This window comes from Camelus ferus, chromosome 21, assembly GCF_009834535.1.
Source record: "Camelus ferus isolate YT-003-E chromosome 21, BCGSAC_Cfer_1.0, whole genome shotgun sequence".
Lineage (NCBI taxonomy): Eukaryota > Metazoa > Chordata > Mammalia > Artiodactyla > Camelidae > Camelus > Camelus ferus.
The window spans coordinates 25,811,606-25,831,619 of NC_045716.1; the positions used below are offsets into that span (position 1 = coordinate 25,811,606).

The 20,014-nt window shown below is 40.2% G+C and overlaps 1 protein-coding gene across 2 annotated transcripts in view; it reads left to right on the plus strand.

Annotated features, from left to right (window-relative positions):
* The window catches only part of RNF115 (ring finger protein 115), a 48,988-nt gene extending 34,959 nt beyond the window's left edge, over positions 1–14,029 (plus strand). For both annotated transcript variants that reach the window (XM_032464427.1, XM_032464428.1), the window contains 5 exons: positions 7,058–7,129; positions 8,327–8,399; positions 9,372–9,465; positions 11,547–11,662; positions 12,355–14,029. In XM_032464427.1, the coding sequence (XP_032320318.1) occupies positions 7,058–7,129; positions 8,327–8,399; positions 9,372–9,465; positions 11,547–11,662; positions 12,355–12,486 (487 nt within the window). In that variant the 3' untranslated portion in view covers positions 12,487–14,029. The remainder of the gene's footprint in view (positions 1–7,057; positions 7,130–8,326; positions 8,400–9,371; positions 9,466–11,546; positions 11,663–12,354) is intronic.
* The last annotated feature ends 5,985 nt before the right edge of the window (positions 14,030–20,014 follow it).

Consider the following 20,014-nt stretch of genomic DNA (forward strand, 5'->3'; position numbering starts at 1 on the left):
CCTGGGACCAGCAAGGCCATAGGCCCTGGGTGACGAGAGGGGAGTACACTGCAGGGTCACATAGGACATCTCCTACAGAGGGCCACTTCTCCAAGGTTGAGAAACAACTAACCTACACAAAAATACAAATAGAAATTTAGACAGAATGAGGTGGCAGAGGAACATGTTCGTGGCAGAGGAACAAGATAAAATCCCAGAAGAAGAAATAAGTGATGAGGAGACAGGCAATCTACATGAGAAAAGAGTTCAGAGTGGTGACTGTGAGGATGATCAGAGAACTCGGGAGGAGAGTGCATGCACAGAGCAAAGAGTTAGAACATGTAAAGAACACCCAGACTGAGCTGAAGAATACAGTTGCTGAAGTGAATAATACGCAGGAAGGGACCAAGAATAGACCAAATGAGGCAGAACTGAGCTAGAAGACAGAATAGTGGAAATCACTACCACAGAACAGAAAAAGGAATGAAAAGAAATAAGAGGCAGTTTATCTGTCCCATAATTTGAAGGAAAGAAAATCTTTCTCAGTGCCCCACTCCCACCTCTACACCTCCTGCCTAGAAAATTCCATTCACTGGGCACTGCGTCACATGCTCCCCACCCCTAGCTGTAAAGAAAGCTGGGAGAGTATGGATTTAGCTTTTCTGTCCTTTGTAGTAGGAGATGGCAAGGGAGGAGGGTGTTGAGAATGGATTTGGGGTCGGCCAGCCAGTGTCTGCTAATTAGCTATTTCATTAGCTACTTCAGCTGAAAGAATATTTGGCATGTTATTTCAGATTAATTGTAGCGTAGGGTTAATATTTATTTTATATTAAACAATGTTTCTACAATCTTTTGAAGATTTTGATCCTATCACTTGTAAAATATATTAGCCATGGGCACCCTACCTTCTTGTGTTGTGTGTGTGTGAGTGTCATAAACTCAGTGATTTTGGCTCTAAATCATGTTTTCTACATTTTAGTCATTTAAGTACTGTCTTGATGAATTTTTCCCTCTCTATCATCATTATTATTATTTAATGTTTTTTAGACCTGTTTTTTTTTTTTTAACCTTATTTAAACATACTGTGAAAAGAAGCTTCATATTATTACCTGTGTAAACCTTGAGTATATAGTGATTAGTTGGGGTTTTTTTCCTCCACTCAAGTAGAGACCATCTCCTGCTATAGGATCAGAAAATGCCAGATCGTACTTTCCAAGGCTCTTTGACAGGTAGGGCAAAGGCATGTAACCCTTATTACCAGTGGAACCTAAAGGGTCTACTGGAAGGACTTCTGGAAAAAATTTCCCTTTCTTATTAAAAAAAAAAAATCTGAGGAGAATCCCACCTCTTTACTTACTGAGTCTTAGAGCTGCTATAGCCATCTTGTAACCATGTGTGGAAGACACAGCTGACACACTGAAAGGGGCAGAGCAGAAGGATGCAGAGTCGTGTTTCATTGAGTTGCTATACCAAACTTGGGACTGCTTGCCTCTAGACTATTTATTAATTAAGGCAAATAAATGTCCTTGCAGTTTAAGTCATTTTTAATCAAGTATCTGCTATTTGCAGCTGAATACATCTTTTAATTCTTATAGATTATGTAGATGGAAAGCAGTAGTAGAAAGTAACCATAAAAATAAATACATTAAAAATGAAGTACCATTATTAAATTTTAAAAACAAAATAAAACATTTTGATTTAAAATAAACACTGATAAAATCAAAGTGCCTTTTGGTCCCCAGAGTAGGCTCCTACTTCCCCAACTTCATTCCACGCCTCTTCGCCCTTTAGTCTCTTTACTGTCTTCAGTCTAGCTGTCCTGGCCTTGTAGTCGCCCGCAGTTGCCCTGTTCCCTTCAACCACAGGCCTTTGCACAGTTTGGTTTCCTGTCTAGATTGCTGGGATGTTCTGCCTCCAGCCTTACTTCCGCCCCTTCCTTAGGTTAACTGAGACCTAGCCCTTAGGTATCATCAGCTCAAGGGATATCACCTCCTCTGGGAAGCCTTTTCTGACACTGTTACTAGGTCCCTGTGCACATCCTCACCGAGCTCTTGTACTCTGTAACACTAGTCACAAAAGCAGTTTTATGTTTTGTATTGTTACTTAATGTCTTTCTTCTCCACTAGACTAAGTTCCAAGAAGGCAGGGACCATTATTCCTTCAGAGCTTAACATAATTCCTGGCACATAGTACATCCTGAAATTCTTAATGACTGAGACTGAATGAATGCAACATTGTCTATAATTTAAAACTGTATTAGCGAATTCATGCATTTCCTATTGAATGCAGCTTTTGCTGCTCTAAACTTTACAATTTTGTCATGAAGGCTGTATTAAATTGGATTCCAGTTATTGCTAGAACAACACTGGAGGAATAGAGATGAACTAAAGTTACTGACCATTTCCTCAGGCCATTGAATGTTATGGGGAGATTTTGAGATTCTGGTTTCTCCAGCTCTCCAGATCCTCAATGATACCATTTTCTTGGTCTCTGACTTTGACATAAGAATTTTGGCAGGCTTTTGAATTAAAACAAATGTATAACCATTGAATTTGTTTTTAAAATGTTCTGTTACGTGAAATCACCTCATGGTCATACACCTATCTTGGAAAACACTGCTCTAACATTTTCATTCTAGGTACACGTTTAGGAAGAAAGTAGCCAACCATTAGAGATGTATAAAATGTATTCAAAAATTTCTTTCTTATGTTTATATGGAAAATAAAATGTCCAATGCATGTACCTGTGTTTATACCTGTTGAAGTTTTTCTCACAGTTCCATGAGGGCAGAGACAATATCTAGTTAGATATTTTTAATACCTAATTTTCTTCATATAACCATGTATTTTGTCCATCTTTCCGTATCATTTTTTATAGGATCTGCCAGATCTGTCACATGAATAGAATTCCATCTTATGAATGTACAATAATTAATTTAGACAGTTCTCTAATGAGGACCATTAGAGATCTTTTAGATTTCTTTTCATCATCATAAACCATAATGCATCGAGCAGTCCTTGTTTATGATTTTTTGTATGTCTATAAAAGTATATCTTTCCATATTTTCCATTCTTTTTTCTTTGTACTTAAGTTTGGACATTTTCTATTGACCCACCTTTGGTGTTGTTAATCTTGTTTTCTGCTGTTAAACCTATCAAATGAATTCCTTATTTCCGATACAGGATTTTTCATTTATAAAATGTCAGTTTGATTGCCATATGGCTTCAAATCCTGGGGTGAAATTCTCCACCTTTATTTGTAGATATTAGTCATAGGTAATTTAAAGTTCTTTTTTGTAACTTCAGTATCTGGATCACCTCTGGATCTGTTCTCTTTGTCTGTCTTTTCCTCTTGGCTTTTGGTCATTGGTCTTGGGGTTTGGCATGTGCATTTTTGGTTGAATGTACGTAGTTTGTATAACAAATGCTAGAGGCTCCAGGCAGTGTGACTCTTCTCTAGAGTGGGTTCCCCTTTCCTTACTGGGCGCGCAGAATGGTGGGTGGTCGCCATGCTTTTCAGCACCGGCTCAAGTCAGGGCTGGGTCACAGGCCTGGTGAGCATTGTCTCATTAGGGTTTACCCCTGGGCCTCCAGAGGTTTCAGTTCAGAGCTTGATGAATTGTTTGGAGCCTTTCTTACAGTGTAGGTCCTGTATTCTAACTTTGGTTTCATGACACCTCAATCTGTCATTGTCTCAGCAGCTCTCCTCTGCCCTCAAACCAATTACCTGGATTTTCTAAGTATCTGGATTTTCTAAGTTCTAGGTGTTAATACTGGTTTGCCACTAACTGCTATATCTCACTTGAGGGTGAATGTCTATGGAAATGTGTCTGTAGGATGAAATTCCAGGAGAGAAAGGTTATGACCATTTGAAAATTTATATTGTTAAATTGCCCTTCTGAAAGGCTGTAACTGTTACAGTCTCACCAAGAATATTTGAAAGTGTGTCAAACATCTTTATCAAACTAGATGTTCTCAGTCTGTATCTTTCTTAATCTGATAGATAAAGACATGCTAGTTATTTTTGTTTTAATTTGTGTATCTTTGATTTTTCACTTGATTAAAGTTATTTTCATGTCATTATGTGATATTAATATTTCCTCTGTGATTTGTTTATTAATATCCTTTGACCAATTTTCCTATTATGAAGTTAAAAAATTATTTTATAGGAGTTCTGTATGTAGCAAGGATATTAATCTTCTATATATGTTGCAAATACAAATTTCTTTCTATTCTGTCCTTTGTCTTATCCTTGGTAATTTTGTTGTATAGATGTTTTTAATTTTTAGGATATCAAATCTTTCAATCTTTTAGATTTCTCACCATGCTTAAGGAGTCTCTCCTTATTCCAAGATTTAAAAAAATTATTCCTATATTTTCTTCTAGTCCTTACTTTATCTGATATTATTTGGTTATGTATTTTGTTACAGGCAATAGAAGTCCAATTTAATATAACTTGAAAAAATAGTGTGATGATTCATGTAAGTCATGTGGTTCTTGGCTATATCAGACACATCTCCCCTTTGTAACAACTTTATTATAATGTCATCTCTTACTGTCCTGATTCAGAGTTCATGATATAACCTATAAAACATAGTTAAAATATGCATGCATGTCTATTATTATTTTCCAACCAATATACAAGAGAAATAAAAGGATAGTAATAGATAAAAATTTTAATATGTTTTGATTTATAAATGCTTGGCTGTGACTATTTTGGGAGACAAAGTGAAATATCAGATGCTTGTCTCTGTGGAGAATCACTAAGAAAGTGATAGTGCCTTTCTGTCTGGCAGCAGCCATCAGGTAAGGCAAGGTGGGCACTTACAAGTACATCCAGGAGCTATGGAGGAAGAAGCGGTCGATGCAATGCACTTCCTTCTCAGGGTGCAGTACTGCCAGCTCTCTGCACTGCGCAGGGCTGCCTGCCTCACTTGGCTCAGCAAAGTACATAGACTGGGATACAAGGCCACGCGAGATTATGTCATATATTGGATTCATGTGCACCTCGGTGGCTGTAAACACCCGTTTCCTAGGGGTGCAGCCTGTGGCAAGCCTGTGCATCATGGTGTTAACCAGTGACGGTTTGCTTGAAGCCTTCAGTCTGTTGCAGAGGAGCATGCTGGATGCCACTGTGTGACTGAGAGTCTCCACGTGCGAAAGAATGAAACTGAACCAATATCTTACTCCATACACAAAAATTAACTCAAAATGGAGTAAATAAAGACTTGCGCATAAGACCCTGAAACCATAAAACCCCTAGAAGAAAAGAGGCAGTAAGCTCCTTGACATCAGTCTTGGTGATGCTTTTTGGACCTGACTCCAAAAAGCAAAGGCAGGAAAAACAAAAATAACAAGTGGGACTACGTCAAACTATAAAAAGCTTCTGCCTGGCAAAGGGAACCATCAACAAGATGAGAAGACAACCTACTGAATGGCAAAAACTTTTTGCAAATCATCTATTTTACAAGGTGTTAATATCCAAATACATAAATAACTTATACAATATAATGGCAAAAAAACAAGCAATCTGATTTTAAAATGGGCAAAATATCTTAAGTAGATGTTTTTTCCAAAGAAGACATACAAATGACCAAGAAGTACATGGAAAGATACTCAACATCACTAATCATCAAGGAAAAGCAAATCAAAACCACGAGATACCGTGTCACACCTGTTAGAATGGCTGCTGTCCAAAAGACAAGAAATAGCAAGTGGTGGTGAGGATGTGGAGAGAAGGGAGCAAACCCTTGTGCACTGTTGGTGGGAATGTAGCCACTATGGAAAATATTATGGAGGTTCCTCAAAACCATATGATCCAGAAATTCCATGTCTGTATGTTTATCTGAAGAGAACAAAACACTAATTTGAAAAGATTTGCACTGCCATGATCATTGCAGCTTTGTTTACCTAGCCAAGACATGGAAACAACCTAAGTGTCCATTGATGGATGAATGGATAAAGAAAATGTGTTGTGTACACACACACACACACACACACACACACAGAGTGAGATATTATTCAGCCATAAAAAAGAGTGGAATCTTGCCATTTGTGGCAATGTGGACCTTGAGGGCATTATGTTAAGTGAAAAAAGTCAGACAGAAAAATAAATACTGTATGATCTCATTTATATGTGAATCTTAAATAACAAAAAAACAAACTCTAAATACAGAGAACAGATTTGTGGTTGCCGGAGGCAGTGGGTGAGGGATGGGTGAAATGGATAAAGGGGGTCAAAAGATACAAATTTCCAGTTATAAATAATCGGGATGTAATGTATAACACGGTGACTGTATCAACAGGGAAATGCAAATCAAAAGCACAATGAGATTATAGCTTTTTACAGTTAATTATAGTTCATTACAGTATTATAGTTTTAATGCTCTTGTGTTTTTGAAAGTTGCTAAGAGTAGATCTTAAAAGTTCACAAGAACATAAAATTTTGTAACTATGTATTGTGATGAATGTTAATTAGTCTTACTGTCGCGATCATTTGCAATGTATACAAACATCAAATCATGTCGTATGCCTGAAAAAATATAATGTATATGTCAATTATAATTTTTTAAAAAATGTCAGTCAGTAAATCCAAGCTACACCCAAGGGAGGAGTATAAAATTACTTGTGGGCATATTTTAAACAAACACAGAATGTAGTTAGCTATTGTTGAACCTTTTAAAAATGGCCCTTTAAATAACATCTTATACAATGTGTATAACATATAAAAATGGAAGTGCCCTTGTTACAGGGAGGTGGGCCCAGAGTCCCGCTGGCTTAGCATCCCTTTCAGCCTGTCATCTTGCTACCAGCTATCCAAGGATCATAGTTGGAAAACTAACCATACAATCAGATTCCTTTCCAGCCTAATTCATAAAAATCTCCTAATACATGTAATAGCAGAGCTCAGGAAGACAGCCGTCATTAGCAAAGGAGCACTCTCCCGTGTAGCAGACTGATTGTATAATAGTGAAAAACCATTGTGTTTTGGGGAAGGAACTGGTGATCATGCGGCCATGGATATCTATAGAGCACTTCCATTGGTCTGTTTTCTTATCTAACTTTTTTTCCTTCAACAGAATACTACAACAGATCTTTGCAGGATTCTTCGCAAATCCTGCAATTCCTGGATCCCCGTACCCTTTTTCGTGGTAAGTAACTAATTGCCTCCTGTCTTAGTCTCCTGGAGTAGTGTGATTTTAGGTACTTTAGTATCTGTGCCATAGTGAGAAAGAGAAAGAGCTGCACAGGTGAGTATGTAAGTGTGACTGACAGACTCGTAAAGACTGCCATTATCAGCTGAGCCCACGCTTAGTCAGAACGGAGTTTTTATTATTAGACACACGAGGGCCGTCCTGGTCCCACAGGACGCCTGGGCACTGGATGTGTCTGATTCTGTTCGTATTCAGGTCTGAGGATGGTGTTGAGGTAGAGAATGAGACGGTCCCCGCCAGGCTTGGTATCAGATTTGTGTGTTTCTCCTCTAGATCATACGGGAAGGTTTTAATCCTTGAGAATTTCTGAAATGGAAAACCTGCTGCTTAACTTCCTTTTTTCAAAGTAAGAAGGTTTTTCAGAAAAAACAAAAGGCTTTAATTCAGTATCAAAGTGGCACTTATGAATAGTAGAGGTTAAAGATGGAATTTCCTCTTGTCTAGACAATTGTTTGCTACTTCTGACTCTGCCCCACAAGGCTTCTTTGCTCAGAAGGACTTCAGTCCTCTCACACAGTTACCCTATTTTCTAGCCTCTAGTATCTTTAAACACATTCCAGCCAAAGAGTCTGGATAGCTGTCATCCAGGGTAGTGGAACCAGCAGCTCCAAGAACAGGTGGTGCCAAGTCCCTTTTGTAATTGCTCTGAGTTGTGATTCAGAGAGACTGCTGCGGCTGCTTCTCTGCTTGAAAGCTCTTCATTGTCCAGGACCACAGGCGGCCTCTTAGAATGAGGGAAGTCTGCTGTCGATTTTAGCCAGTCACAAAGGGAAAACTCTCCTTAAAAAGCGGCTCCATCTATGTTTAATGTAAGTGGGCCCAGAGAAGACAAACTTTTCTTAACCAATAGGCAACGAGTCACTCTCTTTGCTCTGATGTGTTTTGTGATATTTTAGGTAGCTTCACATTTTTATGTTTCATTCAGTTAAGTAAAAATTCCTAGAGAATGAGAGACTACCTCTGGATAATCTGTTTGACCTTGAAGTTACTGAGAAATCCTTTGCCACTTGATTCTAGAGAACTAGTGACTTTCCAGCTCTGAGAGAGCAGGATCCCTCTGCCAGTTTTTTCTGTGGTGTAAGGCAGGGAGCCTGGTCACTCCATCTAATGCTGTCTGTCTCATCTCACGTATAGGAGCGGGATGCTGCACTCCAACCCTGGGGACTATGCCTGGGGTCAGACAGGGCTTGATGCCATTGTAACCCAGGTGAGGAGCTGCCTTTTGAGGGTGTCTGTTCAGTGTGTCTCATGGTTCCACAGGCTTCCTGCTTTCCTTCTGCTACTTTCTGAAATGGCAGTCACTCTGCTTTCGCTAATATTTAGAGCTTGTGGGTTTCCATTTTACTAAAGGGATAAGTGGTTATGGGTTTAGCTCAGCATCCATGTATTTTCTTGGTCCTAGGAGCTTTCTAGAAGATGGCTTCAACCCCAGAGGAAGAAAAGACTTCTATAACAAACAGTATCTTGTATTTTTGGCCTCTTGTTCAGTCCTGTGAGGATCCTATTAACAAGTACTTCACAAAAAAGAAGGGTCTCCTCACATGCTGAAGCAGGGATTTCTGCTGGATGGAGCAAAGTAGGGGAAGGAAGCAGAGAAAGAGGTGTTCCCATGCCGTGTCTGATTGCTTCCACTTGTTTATGTTTATCTTAATTGAGTTGGTTTTCCATTTCCCTTGTGGATTGCTGAGCATAGAGAGCATGTCTTTATATCCAAGACTCACAGGCAGTCGTTTAACTGTTTCTTGGCTTACCTTATGCTGCTTTCCATACTCCCACCCTTTTATTCCATTTGGCAGAGTGAAGTTTTTGAATTGGCTAAGTATAACTTTTCATTAAGCTGTAGTTTTATTCGTGACATCACAACCCTTTTGCTGCCTCTGAAGTTGCTTTATGCCCAAAGGTGGGCCTTTCAATGATGGATCTGTCTGTAGGCTTATGCTGATGTCACCTGGAAATTGTAAAGCAATTAGGGGTGTTCTGGCAGCAGGAAAGGGCAAGCCCAGGCCTTCCAGAGCCTTGCAGAAGTAAGAGCGACTAACATTTCTTCATGTCTGCACTGTTTGTCCTCAGCTGGAGCAGCTCCCTCCCTAGGGATAGTTAGACAGCTACTACTTTTTCTCTTTATTTATTTATTCTTTTTTTCTTTCTTTCTTTCTTTTTTTTTTTTTTTTTTTTGTAGCTTTTAGGACAACTGGAAAACACAGGCCCCCCTCCAGCTGACAAGGAAAAGATTACATCTCTTCCAACAGTGACAGTAACTCAGGAACAAGTTGGTAGGTTCATTTTCATACATATTGTCATCTTCTTATCTCTGTTCAGAATGTTTGCCCCTTCCTGATACCAGAGATCTTCAAGTGAAGCTGTAGCACTCCTCAAGTCCCCGCCTGGGTGCCAGATCTGGAAGGTACCTATCCTTTCTTTAGGGTTAGTTAACAGGCAACTCCTGAGCAGTTGCCGTGTGCTTTTTCTAAGTCCCGTGCAGGAAATAAAGAGGTACAAAGATATGTAAGGTTTGATTTCTTGAAGAACTTACTAGGGGGAGCAAAACTCACCAAATGATTAGATAACAGTTTAAAAAGTGGTGTTGAGCAGATGATACTGACTTCGGGGAAAGAGGAAGAGAAAAAATGGGAGGCTGGGAATTTGTTTCACATCTGCTTTATACTCGAGTACATTAGACATAGATGTTATTTTATTTATAAGCACTGAAGGAACTTAGTGATACGAGACGTTATTTTGGACTGGGAGTTTTTCCCCCACAATTCCAATTTCGAGTCAGAAGACTTTAAAGACAGGGTGGGCCATCTTAGAAAGGGCATTTTATTTATGGAAAAGTATGAACCAGTATAAGAATGTCAGCATGAACATGGTATCTGAATCAGGTAGAAGGAGAGTGACCTCACTAGACTTGAAATAGAATCTGATTCGGGGAGTAGTGGGAGGTATGACTGGAGGGGAAGGGTGGGTCCTTGTTATAGAGGACCTTGAAACTGGCAGAGTGGTTGGGGCAGGATATTTTAGGTAGTAGGTAAGTTTGGTAGTTGTAGACACTTACATTCCCTCATTCTGAGGGAGGAATGAGGGAATGTAAGTGTCTACACAGAAGATTAGTTTGGGAAGATAGTGTCAAATAGATTGGAAGAGGGAGGAAGGAGAAATAGTATAAGGGGCTGTTGCAGCATTTGATGGTTCAGGTGATGGGGTCAGTGCTAACAGAAAGGAAAGGGTAGACTCAGATCATTTTGAAGTAAAGCTTTCATCACCGACTACATTATGAGATGAAGGAGAGGAAAGAGTCAAAGATCATTCTTAGATTTTGCAGCTCTGTAACTATGGAGGTGGTGCTGACACCATTGCCAGTGGGGGAATTGTGAGTGGGCCTTGGTTCGAGTAAGGAGGTAATGTGACGTTTTTAATTTTGAATTTATTGATTTTGAGGGGAAATTGGCTGGTAGCAAAATGTAGGCTATATTGGGAAGGCCTTGAGTCAAGGATAGTACCTGAGAGGCTGTTACAGTAGACTAGGCAAGAGAGGTAAAAGCGAGAATTAGGGTGGAGGTGGGGGTGGGGTGGGGGGTGAATCTGTTAAGTGGTGTTCTTACTCCAGATGCCCTGAGTGCTGTGGAGCATGTAACATACGTAGCCCAGCTGCTGGAGAGAGAGACTGCTAGCTGGTATTATTAGCCAGATTTGGGAAAATTGGAATTTGCTGCCCGGTTTTCCCAGTTTACTTTGTAGCCCTTTCCTCTCAGAGAAGAGGGCTTCCTGTCTCTGGGCCTGGAGTCTTGGCTGCCCTTGGGCCTTGCAGTTCTGTGGCACCACCTCCTGGTAAAGCTTTCAATGAACAAATTGTACAAAAGGCTTCAGGGTAACCATGATGAATGGGGTGTGCAGTGTGGAAAACAACAGGGCAGAAGTCACTTGAAACACTGAATGCGAGCTGTTAACACTGCTGAGGTGAGGCCCGCTGGTTGTGGTGGGCAAATTGTCAGTGTTTTCTAAGTAGAAACTGCCAGAAGGCTATCACACATTTGGGAAGATGTCTTTCCTGTTTTACTTAACAGATCATCTAAGCCCCAGTTCTTCTAACTCTTTACATTGAGAAGTGGGCCCTGTATAGTTCCCGTCCAGGCCCTGTTGGAATAGGCCCATTCATCAGCCCTCCTTCTGACATCCCTGTCTGCTACCACTTCTATCCCCATTTTGAAATGAAGTTCATGCTCCCTGTCTGCCTCCACCTTTGATGCACTTTGTCTTTTCTTCGTGCATTCCTCTGGTGGGTAAAGACATTGGGCTAGTTTTTTCTTCCTTGTTTTCACTTGTTTACCTTAAAAGGCATTTTCTCCTCCAACAGATATGGGTTTAGAGTGTCCAGTATGCAAAGAGGACTACGCAGTTGAGGAAGAAGTCCGGCAGCTACCCTGCAACCACTTCTTCCACAGCAGCTGTATTGTGCCATGGTTAGAACTGGTAAGTACAGACAGCTCCCATCTGTGATGGGGCGGCTGTGCCGGTCACATCTTCTTTGGGGGATGGCTCACAGTAAGGGTGTAGTTAACAGTGAAGGAAGAGTCAGGCAGATCAGATTTTAGCACCTGGCTAACTCCTGGTGGCACCGTTACTGTTTTTGAGATTATCTAAAATTTTGGAGCTTCTCTGACCAGGGGTGAGCAGACTACAGCCTACAGGTCTCTGTAGCCTGCCACCTGTTTTTGTAAATGAGGTTTTATTGGAACACAGCTACACTCATTTGTTTACAGGTTGTCTGTGGCTACTTTTGTGCTACGTCAGCAGAGTTGAATAGTTGTGACATAGGCAGCATGGCTTGCAGTCTAAAATATTTACTACCTGTTCCTTTATAGAAAAAGTTGGTTGACCCCTTCTCTAGAGACCATCTCAGGTCACTGTTTCTGGTTAGTTCTGTTTAGTGGTATGTGTTAGCTGTTGTTAAGCTGCTGACCTAGAATTCTTTGTTGGTTCTGTTGAAAGTTCTCTTTGGAAGATATCTTGGTGTTACACCTTGGAGTCCAGCGTGCAGTCTGTGAGAGTGCCTGCCCTTTTTATTTTTCTGCCTGCCAACTCTTGGGATTTCTTAAGTGTTTAGTACTTCTAGCTTCTCAGGTCAGGCTGTTTACATGGACATGATACCTTTTCTGTTTCAGCATGACACATGTCCTGTATGTCGGAAGAGCTTAAATGGTGAGGACTCTACTCGGCAAACCCAGAGCTCTGAGGCCTCTGCGAGCAACAGATTTAGCAGTGACAGCCAGCTACATGACCGATGGACTTTCTGAAGCTGAAGACTGCATCTGAGCCAGGGCTGTGGTAGACTTCTTATCATGGCTGTTAATTGTATCAAAACAAACAAAAAAAATAGTAGGTGGATTTAGGAGTCACTTAAGAAACCCTAACCCATAATATTAATGCAATGAGTGTTTTTCTTTTCTAAATTTAAAGTTAGTATCTACAGATGGTATTGTATCTACAACCAAATGCCCCTTATTCCTGAATTCAGAGTGATAATTTTATAAGTGTGAAACCTAATTATGTGGATTTCCCCCACCAGAATAGAATCAGTTCCTTAAAGTCTAGCTAGGGTCCTGCTGTCATGTTACCTTGTGATGGATGTTTCCAGTCTCTACCCTACCATTATTGTATTTTACTGTAAGTATAGTGGAACCAGAGCCCTGAAGTCCTGCTGATACAAAGTCCTTCTGTTTTAACTGTACAAAAGCGTCTACTCTTGGCCACATTAGCCATGAATGAGGTCAGATTAATTCAGGAATTTGGGACTAATGCTTTTGTGTTTTCTTGAATCCTCAGAGAGCAAATCAAAGAAAAATCACAGTGGGAAAGAGAAAGTGGCTTATCATTGTACTCTTTGGTTTTCTCATTTTTATTTTTAAAGACTACTTCACAAGATGCAGCTTCTGCAGAAACCTACATGACATGTCTTAGAAGTCTTATGTTGGTAGGAATCTGAATCTGGTTCCTTTTTGGGAATGAGTTTAGCAGCATATAGGCACAGAAAGACAGATATTTGAAATATTTGGTTCTGAGGTTTTTTAATGATCCCCAGTTCATTGTTTACTGTCTTTTGTCCTGGGGACCTTAAAATAATTTCCCTCAGAAATAGAATTACTTCATTACTGCTTCTGTGGCCAATTCATTGTTTTCAGTAATTCATTGATCTTCAGGAATTGAGATTTTACATTGTCTCATTTTAATTTTTTAAGCCGTTTTATCATCTCTGAAACCTTTCTGTTCTGCTTGGTTTTGGCTGTACTTGGAGTCAGACTGTTTATTGTGATCATGCCCAACAACCTGGCTGAGGAAAGGTAGACCTTTTTTTTTTTTCATCTGAACAGTGTCCCATGCACATGCACATGCTCTTTGGCACATTTAAGTGTTTGAAGTTGAATAAATGAAGACGATTAAGAATGTTGTTGGAACTTCAAAGTCTCAAAAATAAATGACGGGGATATGTAACCACTGTTGGTGCACCAGAAAAGGGTGACAGAGGGGCACCGTTTGTATGGTCATATCAGCCATTCATGGTTTGGAATAGTCAGAACAAGAAGGCTCCTCTTTGGTGAGTCTCGTTCTTGGCTAAGGAACGTTTCCTCAGTTTTGGTTGACTGTCATTCACTGGTTTTGGGGGGTAAGGGGCAGAGTTAGAGATATCTTTACACTTTGGTAGAAGATAGAGGACTAAGGGAGGGAAGAGAGAAAGTGAGAAAGTTTAATTTAATTGCTGAATTAATAGCCTGCCTCTCAAAGTTGTGACCATAGGGTATGATTCACACTGGCCCAGAGAGAATAAAAGATGTTCCCTCATGTGCCTCTTATGTTACACCTCTGTAGAGAGCGCTTGTTTGGAGAATGTGAACTATTGACTGTGGCTATTGAAATGTAGCCCGGAAATACACATTGATTTTGCGTGGGGAGGGGTGAAGAGCCTGCGGGGAGGTGAGAGGTATGTTACGAATATTTGATGGCGACGACTTAGATGGAGAGGGCTATGCTGAAGTTGGAGCACATTGCGGTTTTCAAGTAGAACAGTATCAGCTGTCTCAGAAAAACTATTACAGCCTGGAAATTTGTGTCTTCCAGCTGGTGTCTGGAGATGCCAGGACAGGTGATTGTATCTTTACTTACAGCTGGAGCACTAGGAAGGATCTGAGTGGCTTCACAGAGGGATACAAACAGTGGATATCTGGATAGCGCTATAACTTTTCAAAGTACACAGTAGCAAGTGTCATCAGTCTGAGTTACCTGCAGTTTTCTTCACTTTTTTTGCTCTGTGAGATGGAAGACATGAGTCTCGGGGTGCTGTTTTTGAGACCTCCTACTTAATGAATCTGTAGTGTTTCTTGAAGCATTTCAGACTTCCAGGTTAATTGGGTAAGGAGTACATTTGTCAGGGTTCTTCAGAGAAACAGAACCAATAAGAAGTGTGTATGTATAAAGAGGTTTATTATAAGGAGCTGGCTCACATGATTATGGAGGCTAAGAAGTCCCAAGATCTGCAGTCAGCCAGCCAGCCAAATGACGATGAGGTTCTAGTCCAATTCCAGAGGTGTGAGCGCTAGGAAAGCCCATGGTGTAAGTTCTAATCCAAAGGTCAGAAAACCCAGTGCTTCAGTTTGAGTTCAAAGGCAGGAAAAGATGGATGTCCCAACTCAAGCAGTCAGGCAGGATGAGTTCTCTCTTGCTAGCAAGTATCAGCCCTCTTGTTCTATTCAGGTCTTCAACTGATTAGATGAAGCCCACCCACATTAGGGAGAGCAATCTGTTTTACTCAGCCTACTGATTCAGATGTTAATCTTATCCAAAAAATACCCTCACAGATACACCCAGAATAATGTTTGACCAAATATCCGGGTACCCCTTAGCCCAGTCAAGTTGACATATAAAATTAACCATCACAATGAGGAAAAGTAGAAATGATGCACACAGCAGAGTGATCGTCATCCCACTTAAGTTTTGCCAAGCAAACAGTGTGTCTTTATGAGAAATGTCGGCCTTGCTTAGCTAGGATTAAACAGTGGAAGAAATGTTTATGGGATAAAGACCAATTTGCTGTATGCATCATATCTGTTTTTCCTTCTTAACCTAAATTAACCCGGATGTCTGAGATGCCTCCTATTCTAGGAAGAAATATTGAAGATTCATTGGTTTAACACCAGAACACGACTGGAGCTGAAAGTTTATCTCTAGGAACGCCTTGCTCTTACGTGTTTCAAACACAGTTTAGATATAGCACCCAAGGCAGAGGGCTACATAACCCAGACTTTCAGGTGTTCTTTCCTTTATAACTGGAAGGCTTACAGACTCAGGAAACTGAAGCCTTACTGGGAGTCAAGGGGGAGATGATTCCGCTCTCCCTCATTGTCGGCGAGAACAGAAGACAGTTGCAATTTCAGATCTTGGGCCTTTAGACTTGAGACCTTTATATTCATACTAAAGGACTACCTTTGAGTTCTGTGCAGAGATAAACAGATTGTTTTCTTATTCATGAATGTCTTTTCTTCTTAATGTTCCTTTTGTCCACTATATTTGAAATAAGCGGGAATAACTTTGCTAGCACGTAATGAGGAGAGACTTCCTGGTAGACTTGAAAGTTGAGAGATGATATAGGCAACTCCTTGTTACCTCCAAGGAATTATTGCTTCTTGGGTAGTTTCCACAGGAGTTAGTCTAACCCATCGTCATATGGACTAGTTCTGGCTGGACAGAACTGGGCGGTGGGAAAGGCCATAGTGGTGAACGTTTGATTGATATCGCCAACATCTTTGAAGTTCCTAAGCTAATGAATTGGGTGGGAGCAGAGTGAAGGAATAATCCTGGCATTAAAAATTAATGTCCCCTCAGAGTTCCTGTTGCTAGTTCTCTGAAGAATTGAGAAACATGGAGAATCCAGAACGGCGTTTTGGTCCTGTTGCTATAGCTCCTTGATTCTTTGCTCATAGCATTTCAATTTAGAAGAAAAAAGATTTATTCTAGGTGGAAGATATGGAAATGGCTATAATTTAAATAACTTTCTTAGCTTATTATAAATTTTAATTGTCAACATTTGCTTCATAACAACTGAACAAGTGTTTGTTAAATGTTTTCCTTGATCAGTACTCTCTCTGGTCGAATAATTAGTTCTCAAGTTAAAAGGAAGATTTTGGGGGAAGAATTAGTTTTTTTCCCCCAACAAGTCTCACTTGGATTAAATAGTTATTAGGAGAAAAATTCCTTGTTTATGTCTTTGTATTGCACACATGTGTGTGTGTATACATTCATAGACACACGCATACATGCACACTTCACACTAGAAGAAGAAAGGGTGTGGTGGGCACTGAGGTAGAGTGAGCGGAGATACAGCAGGGGCTGGGGCCTCAGTCTGACTCTCTCCCTGTACCTGCCTCAGGCCTGTCTGTTTCTGTGCGTCTCTATTTACGGGGCACTGTTGGCGTGGGCAGGCACCCTGTTGTGTGTGGCAGAGGGATTCAGTGGAGGAAGAAGTCTTGTCATTTCTGAAAGTTGAGAATAAATAGCTTTGAGGAAAGGGTGTTCATCAACTATTGGTTCTGTATTTTAACTAGTTAAACTCAAGCACAGTTATCTATTGTTTTACAATATTTTTCTTGATAAATTATTGATGCCAAATTGACTTCTCACATGACCTTCTGCGTGCTTCAGTTTCTTTCTTCCTGGTGTCCAAGTGCTGTTTTCTCAAGCGATACAAATATACCCATCTTAACAAAAACTGATGGGGAGGGGATCATGTGTCTGTTTTAAATAGCAACAAAACAGTCTGGGGTTTGGGGGGGGTGAAGGGTACTTGAGAGTTAGCTGTTAGAGCCAATCTAGGTAGGCCATCTGTGAAGGCAGGGAGATAGATTTTAGGAGGAAAGGGTGCAAGGCTGGTGAATAGATCTTTGGATGTTAGGAAAAAACTTTCTTTGATCTCTGTGGTAGAGAGGTGGAAAGATAAGTATGCTCCTTACAAGAATAAACCAGTGGAGATTTGGGAGTTTGAGGGGACTAGCAAGAGAGAGTACACTTACTGAGAATTTCTAAAGTGAATCTAACATTAGTTCTGATGTAGGGAGTTGGGGGAAAGATTTGGTGGGGTAAACATCACAAATGGCTATCGTGTGGGAGGAAGTTGTAGCTTGCAGTAATGTCAGCATCTCAGCACGCAGGCTGGGAACCACAGGGCTGCTCCACCCATTTAAAATAGAATGAGTAGAAGACAATGTGTACAACTGGAGATCTTTTCCAGGATCAAGAAAGGATCAGACTGTCTTATCTAAAGGATATTATGAGGTTTTGATCTCTCATACCTGCCAGTGAGGTGGAATTACAGGCATCCAACTCACAAACATTTTATATGTATGAACTTCATGTTTTGCCGAATTACATTTAGACAGTGTCCATGGAATTGAGTCTATCTGTTGCCATTTCTCTTTCACCCGAAAATGTGTATCTGTGAATTATGGGATGTAGGTTTGTGATTCTTTATCTTTTCTAGTAAGATGTACCATTTTTAAGGTCCAAAAATCATTAGACTCCCTCCCAACAAGATTATAGTTGTATAGTATCTTTTGATGGAAGAAGACATATAATGCATAACAAAAAGCTGCTATGATTTTAGTAATGCTTTTAAATCAATTTGTCTTTATTAGTCATACCAGAATCTACATCTAGTTGAAATTTGTTATATACATACTTGTAAGATAGAATATTTATTCAGATGGAATATAATGCTTACAAAGATTTATTGTAACAATTTCATGGCCTCACAGAGGTTCAAATTCCTCACAGAGGTTAAATTCACTCTTACAGATTGAGGTTAAATGTGTGTCCAGGAAAATTATTCATGCATGGAAATTTATCAGTGGTATTGATACACTTTGAAAGCCAAGATATAAGTATTTCAAATTTCTATTTAACAAAATCTTGAGATAAGCAGAATAAATAAAATAAATTCTTTAGAAGTGGAACCTTTGACTGTTGTTGCTTTGTTTATTCTGCTTAGTTCAAGTCAGAAGTAATAGTCTGGTGCTTAATAAACTTGGCCAGCGATCGTGTGTCCTTTCTGCAGATTTTTATGTAGACTGTAATTAGCATAGCACGATGGATAAAAACCTTTTCTGTAGTTGGACATGACTTCTTTGTGAGACTTCCATTGATTGTATAATGTTGAGCAGTTTCAGAATAGTCTTTGAATAGTAAAAAATGAAAGACAACTCCACTTATGTAAGCTTAAAATTTAGTTAGTTAGAAACATAAAACTAACACATAAAATAGGTAGAGAAAGATTCAAGTGAATGTAATATAGTGGAGAAAGCTTTGGAGACTTCAGAGTCAGAATTCATATGGTTCTGGGTTTAAAATCCAGAGTCTCATTTGATTCTCAGAGCAATCCTGTGGAAACAGAGCATAGAGTAGGTAATATCCCATTTTATAGATAAGCAGATAAAAATAGCTTCTCAAAACTTCATTTGCCCAAAGGCACATAGCTGGTATGTTGCAGAGCCAGAATTTGAATCCACGTCTTTTGACTCCATGTCTAGTCTTTTTACCTCCCTCAGACGCAAAATCCAAAATCCTTAGTTTGAGGTTCAAGACCATCACTAATAAGGGTCTTACGCATCTCTTTCAGCCTTTCTCTCTGCTCCCACAAACCTTAGCTCCCACGTTTGGCAGGGCCTGGCCAAGGATCACAGGTAAGGTGTCTGTCTCCTTTTGATGGCTTGCCATTTAGCTCCAGTTAAATTCTCTCTGTTCCCACCTCTTTATTCATGTAGTTCCCCCTGTCAGGAATACCCTGCCCCCATCTCTCTGCTTGACTATGACAAGAAGGTCTCTGTCCAAAGAGAGAGACAGGAGGATTTGTGGACTTAGTGAGCAAAGGAAAGGCTGTGAATGTTGCTTTGACATTTATTTAAAAAGAGAGAGAAATGACCAAAGAGGCTGACAGGTACTTCGTTGAAACTAGACAGGATGTGTGGTGTGCCTGGTCCACACAAATCTTCCTCTCCCCCAGCAGTGCCACGTGGATGCTGTTGAGCACCAGGCTGTCTTCGAAGTTTCCTCATTTTCATGCCAAGCCAGTTGCTGGGTCTGGCTCTCTTCCTCTCCTGTCCTACCTGCCTTTGCTTGTTTCCTCTCTCTTCCCTTTACAGTATCCAATAAAAATTTCTTCCAAAAAAGTTGGTGTTCTCATTTTGCTCGACTCGCTGGTTTATTTTGCTGTGTTGGAGGGGAGGGAGGAAAGTTCTTCTAGGGCACATGCTTATTCGATGTTTGAGTAAGAACTATTCAGCACCTGCCTTTGTGAAATCAGTTTTCTTATTTACTGGTGACTGAGGTAGGAATAAAGTCAGGTTTACTCTGGCAGTGAGGAGGGGAGGTCAGGGAATGCATTCATTTGCCCACCTTACATTCCCTAGATTCTTGACATATTTACATCTGTTTTTTTCTTCTTTGTGCATATTGTAATGTGCTAAAGAGAGTCAGATTTATCTTGCTGTAACTTTTTTTTTTAAGTTTCTTCTGGCACAAGACTTACAAAGCTGTAGAAAGAAAAAGGGAAGTTTGTATTACTGCCACAAACCTAGAATAGCAATAAAATACCTGATGTAATTCATCCTGGGATGTATGTCTGACAGGCCCTTAGGACTAGAGAGGGAACGGAAAAGGAGGAAGGGAAGGTGTTGTACGTGTTGTGTCTTACTGCTGAAACTGTGACTTTGTGAAGTCCGCCTGATCCTGGTAGAAGTGGGAAGAAGCCAACCTTTGATCTCTCCTTGCTGGAAGACAAGA